We start from the raw sequence: 16,950 nt of genomic DNA on the forward strand, positions 1-16,950 counted from the left end.
TGGGCGGAGCTGACAGGGATGTGCCACTTATACAGGTAATAATAAATACTAACTAACAGTGGTTAACCACCACAGATAACAGTGGTTTACCACAGTCCCCCCATGCCAACACTATAGTTAAGAAAGCCCCACCAATGTCTACTTTCTCAGAAGACTAAGGAAATTTTTACATCAGCTACGACTCTCACCAACTTTTACAGATGCACCCATAGAAAGCATCCTTTCCGGATGTATCACAGCTTGGTATGGGCTCCTGCTCTGCCCAAGACCGCAAGGAGGAGGCACAGTGGCACAGTGGTTCGCACTGCTGCTTCACAGTGCCGGAGGCCTGGGTTCGATTCCCGGCCTCGGGTCACTGTCTGTGTGGAGTCTGCACATTCTCCCCGTGTCTGCGTGGGTTTCCTCCGGGTGCTCCGGTTTCCTCCCACATTCTGAAAGACGTGCTGGTTAGGTGGATTGACCCAAACAGGCGTCGGACTGTGGGTTGATGCGCTATCAATAAGGCGAAAGACTACCGATATGCCAATATAAGTGTAGGCTTTTATTCACAACGGAATCAGGAGCAGATCCCAACAAATAACCAACCTGGACTGAACAAGGGGGAGGAGACAGCCACCTTTATACTAGGTACCGAGGGGAGGAACAAAACTGGAAGGGGATGTGTCCAGGTATGACAAGCACACACAACGGTGGTCCATATAGGACAAAGGCACAACTGAGGTCCACCACATGGGCGACTAGGGGAATTTCACAGTAACTTCATTGCAGTGTTAATTAAGCCTGACTTGTGACTAATAAATAAACTTTACTTTAAGAAACTACAAAGGGTTGTGAATGTAGCCCAATCCATCACGCAAACCAGCCTCCCATCCATTGACTCTGTCTACACTTCCCGCTGCCTCGGGGGAAAAGCAGCCAGCATAATCAAGGACCCCACACACCCCGGACATTCTCTCTTCCACCTTCTTCCGTCGGGAAAAAGATACAAAAGTCTGAGGTCACGTACCAACCGACTCAAGAACAGCTTCTTCCCTGCTGCTGTCAGACTTTTGAATGGACCTACCTCGCATTAAGTTGATCTTTCTCCACACCCTCGCTCTGACTGTAACACTACATTCTGCACCCTCTCCTTTCCTTCTCTATGAACGGTATGCTTTGTCTGTGACGCGCGCAGGAATCAATACTTTTCACTGTATCTCAATATGTGACAATAATAAATCAAATCAAATATTAAGTTGATCTTTCTCTACACCCTAGCTGTGACTGTAACACTACATTCTGCACTCTCCCCTTTCCTTCTCTATGAACGGTATGCTTTGTCTGTATAGCGCCCAAGAAACAATACTTTACACTGTACACTAATACATGTGACAATAATAAATCAAATCAAAATGAAGGCAAGTATACCCTACGCCTTCTGAACCACTTTACCCAGCTGTCCTGCTACCTTAAGGGACCGGTGCACCTGCACGCCGAGGCTCCTCTGCTCCTCGGGGCTTCCCAGGGTCCTGCCGTTCATCATGTATTCCCTTGTCTTGTTTGTCCTGCCCAGGTGCATTACCTCACATTTATCCGGATTCGAAGAGCCCCACATTGGAAGTGGGGGGGGGGGTGGGGGTGGAAAGCTGGGAGTTAATATTGGATCACCCGGAACCAGCAGCAATGGCCGCCCTCCGGGGATATGATGACGCATCAACAATGCTTCGAAGAAGGGGATATGATGATAGGCAATCTCCACGATATGATGAAGGTGCAGCCCCTTCAACACGTAACACAGGACACTAGGAAGTTCTGAGGAACAGAGGGACCTTGGCGTGTTTGTCCACAGATCTCTGAAGGCCGTTAGTAAGATAGTGAAAAGGGCATATGGGACATTTGCCTTTATCAATCGGGGTATAGATTACAAAAGCAGTGAGGTCATGTTGGGAGTTGTGTAGAACTTTGGTGAGGCCACAGCTGGAGCACTGTGTGCAGTTCTGGTCACCACATTATAGGAAGGATGTGATTGCACTGGAGGGGGTGCAGAGGAGATTCACCAGGATGCTGCCTGGGACGGAGCATTTAAATTATGAAGAGAGGCTGCGTAGGCTTGGGTATACAGTAAATGGCAGAACCCTTAAGAGTATTGATAGGCAGAGGGATCTGGGTGTACAGGTACACAGGTCACTGAAAGTGGCAACGCAGGTTGAGAAGGTAGTCAAGAAGGCATACGGCATGCTTGCCTTCATCGGCCGGGGTATTGGGTTTAAAAATTGGCAAGTATTGTTGCAGCTTTATAGAATCTTAGTTAGGCCGCACTTGTTCAATTCTGGTCGCCGCACTACCAGAAGGATGTGGATGCTTTGGAGAGGGTACAGAAAAGATTTACCAGGATGTTGCCTGGTATGGAGGGCATTAGCTATGAGGAGAGGTTGGAGAAACTTGGTTTGTTCTCACTGGAGCGACAGAGGTTGAGGGGCGACCTGATAGAAGTCTACAAAATGATGAGAGGCATGGACAGGGTGGATAGTCAGAGGCTTTTTCCCCAGGGTGGAAGAGTCAATTACTAGGGGGCACAGGTTTAAGGTGCGAGGGGCAAGGTTTAAAGGCAGATTTTTTACCCAGAGGGTGGTGAGGGTCTGGAATGCGCTGTCTGGGAGGGTGGTGGAGGCGGGATGCCTCACATCCTTTAAAAAGTACCTGGATGAGCACTTGGCACATCATAACATTCAGGGCTATGGGCCAAGTGCTGGTAAATGGGGTGAGGTGGGAGGTCAGGTGTTTCTTGCGTGTTGGTGCAGACTCGATGGGCCGAAAGGCCTCTTCTGCATTGTATGATTCTATGATAAGGCATCTTCTGATGGATAATCATTACATGTTAACCATGGGAGGCCATTCATTCATGTACTCGCCCCCCCACACCCCCACCCGGAGAGCAAGTTCCACCAAAAACAACCCCCCCCCCACCCCCCCCCGCCCCCCCACCGCTTCCGCCAAAACCTGAGCTCCATATAGTATCCACAAGACTGCTATCCACCTGCAGCCAATCAGTGACTCTGTTGCTCACAGATATGAGTTCAATTCCGGCCTCGGGTCACTGTCTGTGTGGAGTTTGTACGTTCTCCCCGTGTCTGCGTGGGTTTCCTTCGGGTGCTCCGGTTTCCTCCCACAGTCCGAGAGATGTGCAGGTTAGGTGGATTGGCCATGCTAAATTGTCCCGTAGTGTCCAAAGATGTGCAGGATAGGTGGATTGGCCATGCTAAATTGCCCCTTAGAATCCAAAGATGTGCATGTTAGGTGGATTGGCCATGCTAAATTGTCCCTTAGTGTCCAAAGATGTGCAGGTTAGGTGGATTGGCCATGCTAAATTGTCCCTTGGTGTCCAAAGATGTGCAGGTTAGGTGGATTGGCCATGCTAAATTGCCCCTTTATGTCCAAAGATGTGTAGGTTAGGTGGATTGGCCGCGCTAAATGGCCCCTTAGTGTCCAAAGATGTGCACGTTAGTTGGATTGGCCATGCTAAATTGCCCCTTAGAATCCAAAGATGTGCATGTTAGGTGGATTGGCCATGCTAAATTGCCCCTTAGTGTCCAATGATGTGTGGGTTAGGTGGATTGGCCATGCTAAATTGTTCCTTAGTGTCCAAAGATGTGCAGGTTAGGTGGATTGGCCATGCTAAATTGCCCCTTAGTGTCCAAAGATGTGCAGGTTAGGTGGATTGGCCATGCTAAATTGCCCCTTAGTGTCCAAAGATGTGCAGGTTAGGTGGATTGGCCATGCTAAATTGCCCCTTTATGTCCAAAGATGTGTAGGTTAGGTGGATTGGCCGCGCTAAATGGCCCCTTAGTGTCCAAAGATGTGCACGTTAGTTGGATTGGCCATGCTAAATTGCCCCTTAGAATCCAAAGATGTGCATGTTAGGTGGATTGGCCATGCTAAATTGCCCCTTAGTGTCCAATGATGTGTGGGTTAGGTGGATTGGCCATGCTAAATTGTTCCTTAGTGTCCAAAGATGTGCAGGTTAGGTGGATTGGCCATGCTAAATTGCCCCTTAGTGTCCAAAGATGTGCAGGTTAGGTGTATTGGCCATGCTAAATTGTTCCTTAGTGTCCAAAGATGTGCAGGTCGGGTGGATTGGCCATGCTAAATTGCCCCTTTATGTCCAAAGATGTGCAGGTTAGGGGGATTGGCTATGCTAAGTTGCCGCTTATTGTCCAAAGATGCACGTCTGATAAATTGGCCATGCTAAATTGCCCCTTAGTGTCTTTAGATGTGTTCGTTAGGTGGATTGGCCATGCTAAATCCATGGGGTTACATGGGCAGGTTGGGATGGACCTGTGTAAGATGCCATTTCTTTGAGCCAGTGCAGACCCAATGGGCCAAATGGCCTCCTTCTGCACTGTGGGGATTCTATGGTCAAAACATTGCTGCGCCATCGCTGGTGGGAGTATGCCACTACACCGTGACGTTTACATTGCAAACTGCCATTACTACAAGCGAGGACGTGGGGATTTCAGAATGGAAATATGAGGGGATGGAATGTGTGGAAAATCGCCTCCAATAGTCCAACCCCTGCCCACGGACCCTGCCTCACCTGGAGGTGTTTCAATGCGAAAGCTGACACATCTCACTCCAGCCGAGATGACACTTTATTCATGTTTTAATACAGATTCCACAAAGTTCATAAAATAAATGGGGACAACATCTGTGTGCTGAGAAGCTTTTACACAAAGGAACACACTATTTATGCATTCCTGTAGCACCTTCTGCAACGTCCCAAAGCACTGGATCGGCACCGAGATGAATCCTGAAGGCTGGTCACTATTTTTAACATGCTTTCCAATAGTGACAAACATTACACAGCAAGATCCCACAAGCAGCAATGTGATAATGACCCAGGTCACTTGTATTTTTCGTGATATTGGTTGAGGGATTAATATTTAAAGTTTATTTATTAGTGTCACAAATAGGCTTACATTCACACTGCAATGAAGTTACTCTGAAAATCCTCTCGTCGCCACACTCCGGCGCCTGTTCGGGTAACACTGAGGGAGTGGGGAGAATGTGGGACTCGCTCCCATGGGGAGTGGGGGAGAATGTGGGACTCATTCCAACGGGGAGTGGGGGTGAATGTGGGACTCATTCCCACAGGGAATGGGGGAAGAATGTGGGACTCATTCCTACAAGGAGTGGGAGAGAATGTGGGACTTCTTCCCACGGCAGTGGGGAGAATGTGGGACTCGCTCCCACGGGGAGCGGGGGAGAATGTGGGACTTGTTCCCACAGGGAGTGGGGAAGAATGTGGGACTCACTCCCACGGGGAGCGGGGGAGAATGTGGGACTCGCTCCCACAGGGAGTGGGGGAGAATGTGGGACTCGCTCCCACGGGGAGTGGGGGAGAATGTGGGACTCGCTCCCATGGGGAGTGGGGGAGAATGTGGAACACGCTCCAACGGGGAGTTGTGGGGAGAATGTGGGACTCGCTCCCACGGGGAGTGGGGGAGAATGTGGGACTCACTCCCACGGGGAGCGGGGGAGAATGTGGGACTCACTCCCACGGGGAGCGGGGGAGAATGTGGGACTCGCTCCCACAGGGAGTGGGGGAGAATGTGGGACTCACTCCCACGGGGAGTGGGGGAGAATGTGGGACTTGCTCCACGGGGAGTGGGGGAGAATGTGGGACTTGCTCCACGGGGAGTGGGGGAGAATGTGGGACTCACTCCCACGGGGAGTGGGGGAGAATGTGGGACTTGCTCCACGGGGAGTGGGGGAAACTGTGGGACTCGCCCCCATGGGGAGTGGGGGAGAATGTGGAACACGCTCCAACGGGGAGTTGTGGGGAGAATGTGGGACTCGCTCCCACGGGGAGTGGGGGAGAATGTGGGACTCGCTCCCACGGGGAGTGGGGGAAACTGTGGGACTCACCCCCATGGGGAGTGGGGGAGAATGTGGAACGCGCTCCAATGGGGATTTGGGGATAGAATGTGGGACTCGCTCCCACGGGGAGTGGGGGAGAATGTGGGACTCCTTCCCACGGGGAGTGGGCGAGAATGAGGGACCTGCTCCCACGGGGAGTGGGGGAGAATGTGGGACTCGTTCCCACAGGGAATAGGGGAGAATCTGGGGCCCTGGGTGAGCGAGTCCCACATTCTCCCCACTCCCCGTGGAAGCGAGTCCCACATTCACTCAGAATAGGTGAAGGGGCAGTAACATTAACAGCGCTCCGCGGGGGGGGGGGGGGTGGTCTCAGACCACGGTGTGGGGGTCCCAGCAGTATCGGGTACCGGAGTGCAGGCCACTCAGGGTCTGCATGTCCTCCTCGGAGAGGTGGAAGTCGAAGATCCGGGCATTCTGGGCGATGCGCTGGGGGTCGGTAGATTTGGGGATGACCCCGATTCCCTGTTGGAGGGCCCAACGCAACAGGACCTGAGCGGGGGTCCGGTCTAGCCTCTCGGCCAGAGCTCGGACCCCCGGCTCCTCGAGCAGGTGGCCGGTGCCCAGGGAGGAGTAGGCCTGGAGGTGGAGGCCGGCCTCTGAGCAGAAGGCCCGCAGTTCGCTCTGCACCAGCCGCGGGTGGTACTCCACTTGGAGTACGGCGGGCATGACGCGGCAGTGTGCCAGCAACCCCCGCAGGTGGCCCGCCGTGTAGTTGGAGACGCCGATGGCCCGGAACTTTCCGTCCCGGTACAGCCCCTCCATCGCCTCCCAGCTCTGCCGCCGGCACTCGGCGTTCCGAGAGTCCTCGCTCTTCCAGCCCTGCCGGCCTGGCCAGTGGATGAGGTAGAGGTCCAGGTACCCGCAGTCCAAGGCTGCCAAACTCCGCCGGCAGCCCGCCTCAGCTGCAGCCGCCCCCTGGTCCCCCGGCGCCAGCTTGCTGGTGATGAAGATCTTGCCCCGGGTCAACCCGTGCGCCGGCAGCAACTCCTTCAGCGCCCTGCCGATGTCCGCCTCATTCTGGTAGACGGTTGCCGTGTCGAAGGAGCGGTAGCCCTGTGTCAGGGCGGCATCCAGCGCCCGGTGCACCACCTCATACCCTTTCATCTTGAAGGTGCCGAGCCCCAACATGGGCATTTCCACGCCATTGTTCAGTGTCACACTTTCCATCCTCCTCCACTCCGAACCTGCCCAAAGCAAGAGACTGACATTAAAGACAGGATAAGAGCATTAGACATAGGAGCAGAATGAGGCCACTCGGCCCATCGAGTCTGCTCCGCCATTCAATCATGGCTGATATGATTCTCATCCCCATTCTCCTGCCTTCTCCCCATAACCCCTGATCCCCTTATTCATCAAGGACCGATCTATCTCTGTCTTAAAGACACTCAATGACCCGGCCTCCACAGCCTTCTGCGGCAAAGAGTTCCACAGAATCACCACTCTCTGGCTGAAGAAATTCCTCCTCATCTCTGTTTTAAAGGATCGTCCCTTTAGCCTGAGGTTGTGCCCTCTGGTTCTCATCTCTCCCACGAGTGGAAACATCCTCTCCACGTCCACTCTATCCAGGCCTCGCAGTATCCTGTAAGTTTCAATAAGGTCCCCCCTCATCCTTCTAAACTCCAACGAGTACAGACCCAGAGTCCTCAACCGTTCCTCATACGACAAGCTCTTCATTCCAGGGATCATTCTTGTGAACCTCCTCTGGACCCTTTCCAAGGCTAAATTTTTAAACTTTTTAAAATTTCCAATTATCAAGGGATAATTCGTAAATAATAATTGATCAGCCTGTCTGCTGCCTTCAAGAGTGGGGAGGGCCTGTACTTTCTCTGTATGTGCACAGCAAGAAGTCTCACTGATGCGCGTCAATTGAACACGAGGCACGAAGCTTCGGTAACAGAAGGCTTTTATTGTCTAACAATGGAACTAATAGAACGTAAACACACTATCCCAGACTGACGAGGTCCCGCCCGAGCAGGGGGTCTTATACCTCTCCCAGGAGGCGGAGCCCGACTGGGATGTGCCACAACAGTAACAACCACAGGTGTATTAATCCCACCCTAGCCCAACAACAACATTAGAACAATCCCACAGTGGGAACCAACGATGGTTCACCACACTCACAACACCAGGTTAAAGTCCAACAGGCTTATTTAGTATCACGAGCTTTTGGAGCGCTGCTCCTTCATCAGGTGAGTGGAGAGTTGGGTTCACAAACGGGGCGTATTTTGACAAAGACTCAATTGCAAGATAATGATTGGAATGTGAGTCTTTACAGGTAATCAAGTCTTTACAAGTACAGACAATGCGAGTGGAGGGAGGGATAATCACAGGTTAAAGAAGTGTGAGGGGAGGCGATGGCCTAGTGGTATTATCACTAGACTATCAATCCAGAAACTCAGCTAATGTTCTGGGGGACCCGGGTTCGAATCCCGCCAACGGCAGATGGTGAAATTTGAATTCAATAAAAAATATTTGAAATTAAGAATCTACTGATTGTCGGGAAAAACCCATCTGGTTCCCTTTAGGGAAGGAAATCTGCCGTCCTTACCCCGGTCTGGCCTACATGTGACTCCAGAGCCACAGCAATGTTGTTGACTCCCAACTGCCCTCCAAGGGGCAACGAGGGATGGGCAATAAATGCTGGGCCCAGCCAGCGACGCCCATGTCCCAGGGATGAATTTTTTAAAATGAGGGGCATCGATGAGGTGAATAGCCAGGGTCTTTTCCCCAGGGTAGGGGAGTCTAAAACTAGAGGGCGTAGGTTTAAGGTGAGAAGGGAAAAGGGATCCGAGGGGCAGCTTTTTCACACAGAGGGTGGTACGTGTGTGGAATGAGTTGCCAGAGGAGATAGTAGATGGGTACAATCACAACATTTAAAAGACATTTGGATGGGGACAGGGATGGGAAAGGTTTAGAGGGATTTGGGCCCAATGCAGGCAAATGGGACTAGTTCAGTTTCGGAAACCTGGTCAGGAGGCTGGCTTGCGCGATGGGACTGGGCTACATCCACGACCCTTTGTAGTTTCTTGCGGTCTTGGTCAGAGCAGGAGCCCATACCAAGCTGTGATACACCCGGAAAGGATGCTTTCTATGGTGCATCTGTAACAATTGGTGAGAGTCGTAGCGGACATGTCGAATTTCCTTAGCCTCCTGAGAAAGTAGAGGCGTTGGTGGGGCTTTCTTAACTATAGTGTCGGTGTGGAGGGACCAGGTTGTTGGGGATCTGGACACCTAAAAACTTGAAGCTCTCAACCATTTCTACTTCATCCCCATTGATGTGGGGAGCGGGGGAGGGAGCAGAAAGGTAACTTCACAATTAAATTTGCACAGAAACATAAAAGTAACTTCACAATTAAATTTGCACAGAAAGATCCCATTAAGTCCCTGCTATTTAGAATACAAGCTTTTGCTACCAAATAAACCTGTTGGACTTTAACCTGGTGTTGTGAGACTTCTTAGTGTGTTTACCCCAGTCCAACGCCGGCATCTCCACATCATTTAGAATACAAGAGCAGGGATGTACTTCTGAGGCTGTATAAGGCTCTGGTCAGACCCCATTTGGAGTATTGTGAGCAGTTTTGGGCCCCGTATCTAAGGAAGGATGTGCCGGGCCTTGGAAAGGGTCCGGAGGAGGTTCACAAGAATGATCCTTGGAATGAAGAGCTTGTCGGATGAGGAACGGTTGAGGACTCTGGGTCTGTACTCGTTGGGAGTTTAGAAGGATGAAGGGGGGGGAATCTCATTGAAACTTACAGGATACGGCAAGGCCTGGATAGAGGCAGTGGCGGATTAACCATTAGGCTGAGGAGTCTTAAGCCGAGGGGCCCAAAAGGGAAGGGGGTCTGAGAGCAAAAAGAATCACTAACTGTTCAGGTGAGCGTTCATTTTCGGCACTGAAGAGGATCAAAATCTATTTGCGCTCAACAGTGAGCGATGAGAAACTTAGTCACCTGGCACTCATGCACACTGAATCAGACACGCTTCGATCTGTTGATTTACATGCTGTTATCAACACTTTTGTAAACCAAAAAACACGCAAGCTTTTTAAAGTACAAATGTAAAGAAAATGAAAAATAAATAGAACATAGAACATAGAAAAACTACAGCACAAACAGGCCCTTCGGCCCACAAGTTGCGCCGGTCATGTCCCTACCTACCTAGGCCTATATATAGGCTTACCTATAACCCTCAATCCTATTAAGTCCCATGTACTCATCCAGAAGTCTCTTAAAAGACCCTATCGAGCTTGCCTCCACCACCACTGACGGCAGCCGATTCCACTCACCCACCACCCTCTGATTGAAAAACTTACCCCTGACATCTCCTCTGTACCTACTCCCCAGCACCTGAAACCTATGTCCTCTCGTAGCAGCCATTTCAGCCCTGGGAAAAAGCCTCCGAGAATCCACCCGATCTATACCTCTCAACATCTTGTACACCTCTATCAGGTCACCTCTCTTCCTTCGTCTCTCCAAGGAGAAAAGACCGAGCTCCCTCAGCCTATCCTCATAAGGCATGCCACCCAATCCAGGCAACATCCTTGTAAATCTTCTCTGCACCCTTTCAATAATTTCTACATCCTTCCTGTAATGAGGCGACCAGAACTGAGCACATTACTCTAAGTGGGGTCTGATGAGGGTCTTATATAGCTGCATCATTATCTCCCGACTCCTAAACTCAATCCCTCGATTGATGAAGGCCAGCACACCATACGCCTTCTTAACCACCTCCTCTACCTGCGAGGCCGATTTTAGAGTCCTATGGACCCGGACCCCAAGGTCCTTCTGATCCTCTACACTGCTAAGAGTCTTACCCTTGATATTATACTCCTTCATCCCATTTGACCTGCCAAAATGGACCACTGCGCATTTATCCGGGTTGAGGTCCATCTGCCACTTCTCTGCCCAGTCTTGCATCCTATCTATGTCACGCTGCAGCTTCTGACATCCCTCCAAACTATCCACAACCCCACCAACCTTCGTGTCGTCGGCAAACTTACCAACCCATCCCTCCACTTCCTCATCCAGGTCATTTATGAAAATGACAAATGGGGCACACCATAGAACCATAGAAAATTACAGCTCAGAAACAGCCCTTCTTGTCTGTGCCGAACCATTTTTTGCCTAGTCCCACTGACCTGCACTTGGACCATATCCCTCCACACCGCTCTCATCCATCAACCCGTCCAAGTTTTTCTTAAATGTTAAAAGTGACCCCACATTTACCACTTTATCCGGCAGCTCATTCCACACTCCCACCACTCTCACCCTTAACCCATGCCCTCTGGTCTTTTTCTCCCTTAGCCTCAGCGGAAAAAGCCTGCTTGCATTCACTCTATCTATGCCCATCAAAATCTTATACACCTCTATCAAATCTCCCCTCAATCTTCTACGCTCCAGGGAATAAAGTCCCAACCTATTCAATCTCTCTCTGTAACTCAGCTTCTCAAGTCCCGGCAACATCCTTGTGAACCTTCTCTGCACTCTTTCAACCGTATTTACATCCTTCCTGTAACTAGGTGACCAAAACTGTACACAATACTCCAAATTCGGCCTCACCAATGCCTTATATAACCTTACCATAACACTCCAACTTTTATACTCGATACTCCGATTTATAAAGGCCAATGTACCAAAGGCACTCTTTACGACCCTATCCACCTGTGAAGTCACTTTTAGGGAATTCTATACCTGTATTCCCAGATCCCTCTGTTCAACTGCACTCTTCAGAGTCCTACCATTTACCCTGTACGTTCTACTTTGGTTTGTCCTTCCAATGTGCAATATCTCACACTTGTCTGCATTAAATTCCATTTGTCATTTTTCAGCCCATTTTTCTAGTTGGTCCAAATCCCTCTGCAAGCTTTGAAAACCTTCCTCACTGTCCACTACACCTCCAATCTTTGTATCATCAGCAAACTTTCTGATCCAATTTACCACATGATCATCCAGATCATTGATATAGATGACAAACAACGATGGACCCAACACCGATCCTTGCGGCACACCACTAGTCACAGGCCTCCACTCAGAGAAGCAATCCTCCACAACCACTCTCTGGCTTCTTCCATTGAGCCAGTGTCTAATCCAATTTACTACCTCCCCATGTATACCTAGCGACTGAACCTTCCTAACTAACCTCCCATGAGGGACCTTGTCAAAGGCCTTGCTGAAATCCAGGTAGACAACATCCACCGCCTTCCCTTCATCCACTTTCCTGGTAACCTCCTCGAAAAACTCTAATAGATTGGTCAAACATGACCTACCACGCACAAAGCCATGTTGACTCTCCCTAATAAGTCCCTGTCTATCCAAATATTTGTAGATCCTATCCCTTATCACACCTTCCAATAACTTGCCCACCACCGACGTCAAACTTACTGGCCGATAATTTCCCGGATTTCTTTTGGAACCTTTTTTAAACAACGGAACAACATGAGCCACCCTCCAATCATCCGGCACCTCCCCCATGAATACTGACATTTTAAATGTGTCTGCCAGGGCCCCTGCAAGTTCAACACTAGCTTCCCTCAAGGTCCGTGGGAATACCCTGTCCGGTCCTGGGGATTTATCCACTCTGATTTGCCTCAAGACAGCAAGCACCTCCTCCCCTTTAATCTGTAAAGGTTCCATGACCTCCCTACCTGTTTGCCCTATTTCCGTAGACTCCATGCCCGTTTCCTCAGTAAATACGGATGCAAAAAAAACATTTAGTATCTCCCCCATCTCTTTTGGTTCCATACACAGTCTACCACTCTGGTCTTCAAGAGGACCAATTTTATCCCTCACTATCCTTTTGCTCCTAACATACCTATAGAAGCTCTTTGGATTTTCCTTCACTCTGTCTGCCAAAGCAACCTCATGTCTTCTTTTAGCCCTCCTGATTTCCCTCTTAAGTAGCTTCTTGCACTTTTTATACTCCTCGAGCATCTGATCTGTTCCTTGCTGCCTGTACATTTCATACAACTCTCTCTTCCTCTTAATCAGTGTTACAATCTCCCTCGAGAACCAAGGTTCCTTATTCCTATTTACTTTGCCTTTAATCCTGACAGGAACATACAAACTCTGCACTCTCAAAATTTCTCCTTTGAAGGCCTCCCACTTTCCATTTACATCCTTACCAGAGAACAGCCTGTGCCAATCCACACTTCCCAGATCCCTTCTCATTTCATCAAATTTGGCCTTTTTCCAGTTCAGAACTTCAACCCGAGGACCAGATCTATCCTTATCCATGATCAGGTTGAAACTAATGGCATTATGATCACTGGATCCAAAGTGTTCCCTCACACTCACATCCATCACCTGCCCTAACTCATTTCCCAATAGGAGATCCAATATCGCATCCTCTCTTTACTGTTGGCACAGTAGAGTTGGCACCTCTATATACTGATGTAGAAAATTCTCCTGAACACATTTTACAAACTCTACCCCGTCTAAACCTTTAACAGTATGCGAGTCCCAATCTATATGTGGAAAATTAAAATCCCCTACTATCACAACTTTGTGTTTCTTGCAGTTGTCAGCTATCTCTCCGCTGATTTGCTCCTCCAATTCTCGCTGACTATTGGGTGGTCTATAATACAACCCCATTAACGTGGTCATACCTTTCCTGTTTCTCAGCTCCACCCATAGGGCCTCTGTAGACAAGCTCCCTAATCTATCCTGCCTGAGTACCGCTGTAACATTTTCCCTGACCAACAATGCCACCCCCCCACCTTTTATCCCTCTGCCTCTATCCCGCCTGAAACATTGGAACCCTGGAACATTGAGCTGCCAGTCCTGCCCCTCCTGGAGCCAAGTTTCACTAATGGCTATAATGTCATATTTCCATGTGTCTATCCACGCCTTCAGCTCATCTGCCTTCCCCACAATACTCCTGGCATTGAAATAGACACACCTCAAAAGGTTATTTCCATCACACTCAACCCTTCCATTTGTGATTTTGCTTGAACTAACCTGTCTTTTTACCCCTGCTCCACTATCTGCTCTGGCACTCTGGTTCCCACCCCCCTGCAAATCTAGTTTAAACGCTCCCCAATAACACTAGCAAATCTCCCTGCAAGTATATTGGTCCCCTTGTAGTTTAGGTGTAACCCGTCTCTCTTGTACAGGTCCCACCTGCCCCAGAAGAGGTCCCAATGATCCAAGAATTGGAAACCCTGCCCCCTGCACCAGTTCCTCAGCCACGTGTTTATCCGCCCAAGCATCCTACTCCTGCCCTCACTGGCATGTGGCTCAGGTAGCAATCCTGAGATTACTACCCTCGGGGTCCTGCTTTTTAACTTCCTTCCAAGGTCTTTGTACTCACTCTTTAGGACCTCCTCACTCTTCCTATCTACGTCATTTGTACCGATGTGTACCACGACATCTGGCTGATCACCTTCCCACTTTAGAACGCTGTGCACGCGATCAGAGACATCGCTGACCTTGGCACCTGGGAGGCAACAAACCATGCGGGAGTCTCTGTCCCGACCACAGAACCTCCTGTCCGTACCTCTGACCATTGAGTCCCCTATCACTACTGCTCTCCTCTTCTTCATCCCACCCTTTTGCGCTGTAGAACCAGACGCAGTATCAGAGTTCCGGCTGTCGCAGCTTGTCCCAGGTAAAGCATCTCCCACAACAGTATCCAATTCAGTATACCTGTTGTGGAGGGGTGTGGCCACAGGGGAACCCTGCTCTGTCTGTCCTTTCACATTTCCATTTCCTCTCCTTACAGTAACCCAATTTCCTGTGCTCTGCTGCTTAGGTGTAACTATCTCCCTAAAGCTACTGTCTATATACTTCTCATTAGATGGAGGTCATCAAGCTCCTTCTCCAGTTCCCTAACACGCTTTGCTAGCAGCTGCAGCTGAATGCATCTTTTGCAGGTGCTGTCGTCAGGGATACCGGAGATCTCCCTGATCTCCCACATCCTGCAAGAGGAGCATTCCAACATCTTGCCTGGCATTTTTTTTTACTCTGGGGAAAAACATCACCACTGGTGACCGACCTCCATAGAAAACATAGAAACCCTACAGTACAGAAAGAGGCCATTCGGCCCATCGAGTCTGCACCGACCACAATCCCACCCAGGCCCTACCCCCATATCTACCCACTAATCCCTCCAACCTATGCATCTCAGGACACTAAGGGCAATTTTTAGCATGGCCAATCAACCTAACCCGCACATCTTTGGACTGTGGGAGGAAACCGGAGCACCCGGAGGAAACCCACGCAGACACGAGGAGAATGTGCAAACTCCACACAGACAGTGACCCAAGCCGGGAATCGAACCCAGGTCCCTGGAGCTGTGAAGCAGCAGTGCTAATCACTGTGCTACCGTGCCTCCATTCAGAAAAAGACCCATCTACAACTACTCTCTGCCTTCTGCAGGCAAGCCAGTTCTGAATCCACAGGGCAGCAGCCCCTTGGATCCCATGCCCTCTCACTTTCTCGAGAAGTCTTGCATGGGGGACCTTATCGAACGCCTTGCTGAAGTCCATGTAAATGAATAAGAGAGCTATAATTGATTCATATAATTTTATGATATTATACATGTAGTACATTATACAGAGTACAATGATATAAGTTATCTAACGTCACTTAACGTCACTTTATTCGATTCAACGAAAGGTGGGGCAAGGGGCAAGGTCAGGGGGGCCTTACTAAAGCTCAGCCTAGGGGTCCAGGTGGTAGTTATCATAGAATCCCTACAGTGCAGAAGGAGGCCATTCGGCCCATCGAGTCTGCACCGACCACAATCCCACCCCGGCCCTACCCCCACATATTTTACCCGCTAATCCCTCTAACCTACGCATCTCAGGACTCTAAGGGGCAATTTTTAACCTGGCCAATCAACCTAACCCGCACATCTTTGGACTGTGGGAGGAAACCGGAGCACCCGGAGGAAACCCACGCAGACACGAGGAGAATGTGCAAACTCCACACAGACAGTGATCCGAGCCGGGAATCGAACCCGGGACCCTGGAGCTGTGAAGCAGCAGTGCTAACCACTGTGCTACCGTGCCGCCCAAAAAAACCTTCCTGGGTTCGTCCTGGATTTGAACCCGCGACCTCTCGCATTCCATCGCTACTCCCAAAGCGAGACTCATACCCCTAGACCAACGAGGCACCCGCTCAGTTAATCCGCCACTGGACAACGTGGACACGGAGAGGATGTTTCCAATAGTGGGAGAGACTAAAACCAGAGGGCACAACCTCAGGCTAAAGGGACGCTGCTTTAAAACAGAGATGAGGAGGAATTTCTTCAGCCAGAGGGTGGGTGAGTCTGTGGAAGACTTTGCCGCAGAGGAGGCCGGGTCATTGAGTGTCTTTGAGACAGAGATAGGTAGGTTCTCGATCGATAAGGGGATCAGGGGTTACGGGGAGAAGGCAGGAGAATGGGGGATGGGAAAAGTATCAGCTGTGATAGAATGGGGGAGTGGACTCGATGGGCTGAATGGCCTAATTCTGCTCCTATGTCTTGTGGCCTATCTTATTAATGATTCCTCATGCACCTCCTCACCCCATTTACCCCTTTACTTCAACCCCTCCATCAACATGTACCCCCTCCATTGCTGCCTGCCCACCTGAGCTGAGTGTCTGGGCTGCCTCTTACCTGTGCACAGGTTGTCCCTGTGTCCCTGGCTGTCACTCAGCCTCTCTCCCCTCCCCCACCACGCGGCTGATTGACAGCCACGCGGCTGATTGACAGCCGCCCGCTCCAATCAGCTCCACCCAGCCGGGTAGGACGCGGCCCAATCGGCACTCAGCCAGGGTGGGCGGGCCAGCTGAGGCGGCGCACCGAGCATGCGCGGCGTACCCTGCCCCGTGCGGCCTGCCGGGAGTTGTAGTCCCACCTCGCCACTGCGGCCTAGTCCAGCTCAGAAGCCTGAGTCCTCCAAACTCCAGGCCTCTGTCAGCCCAGCTTCTCTCCCCCTCCTGAAGCCACTTTATTCAAATGATTTTATAACACCCCCACCCCCCCCCCCCCCCACCCACCCCCTCAGCCTGTTGAGAGCTGACCCTCAGAAAGAAGCTATGTTAAGAAATA

The 16,950-nt window shown here is 50.5% G+C and overlaps 1 protein-coding gene across 1 annotated transcript; it reads right to left on the reverse strand.

The window, feature by feature from the left end:
- Positions 1–5,700: 5,700 nt before the first annotated feature.
- Positions 5,701–16,571, reverse strand: LOC144489419 (glyoxal reductase-like). Its single transcript, XM_078207264.1, has 2 exons — positions 16,516–16,571; positions 5,701–7,100 (listed from the first exon to the last, which is right to left on the reverse strand). Exon 2 carries the CDS (start codon positions 7,081–7,083, stop codon positions 6,226–6,228), a length of 858 nt encoding a protein of 285 aa, XP_078063390.1. The 5' UTR covers positions 7,084–7,100; positions 16,516–16,571; the 3' UTR covers positions 5,701–6,225.
- Positions 16,572–16,950: the final 379 nt, after the last annotated feature.

The sequence above is a fragment of the Mustelus asterias genome, unplaced genomic scaffold, assembly GCF_964213995.1.
Source record: "Mustelus asterias unplaced genomic scaffold, sMusAst1.hap1.1 HAP1_SCAFFOLD_2163, whole genome shotgun sequence".
NCBI lineage: Eukaryota > Metazoa > Chordata > Chondrichthyes > Carcharhiniformes > Triakidae > Mustelus > Mustelus asterias.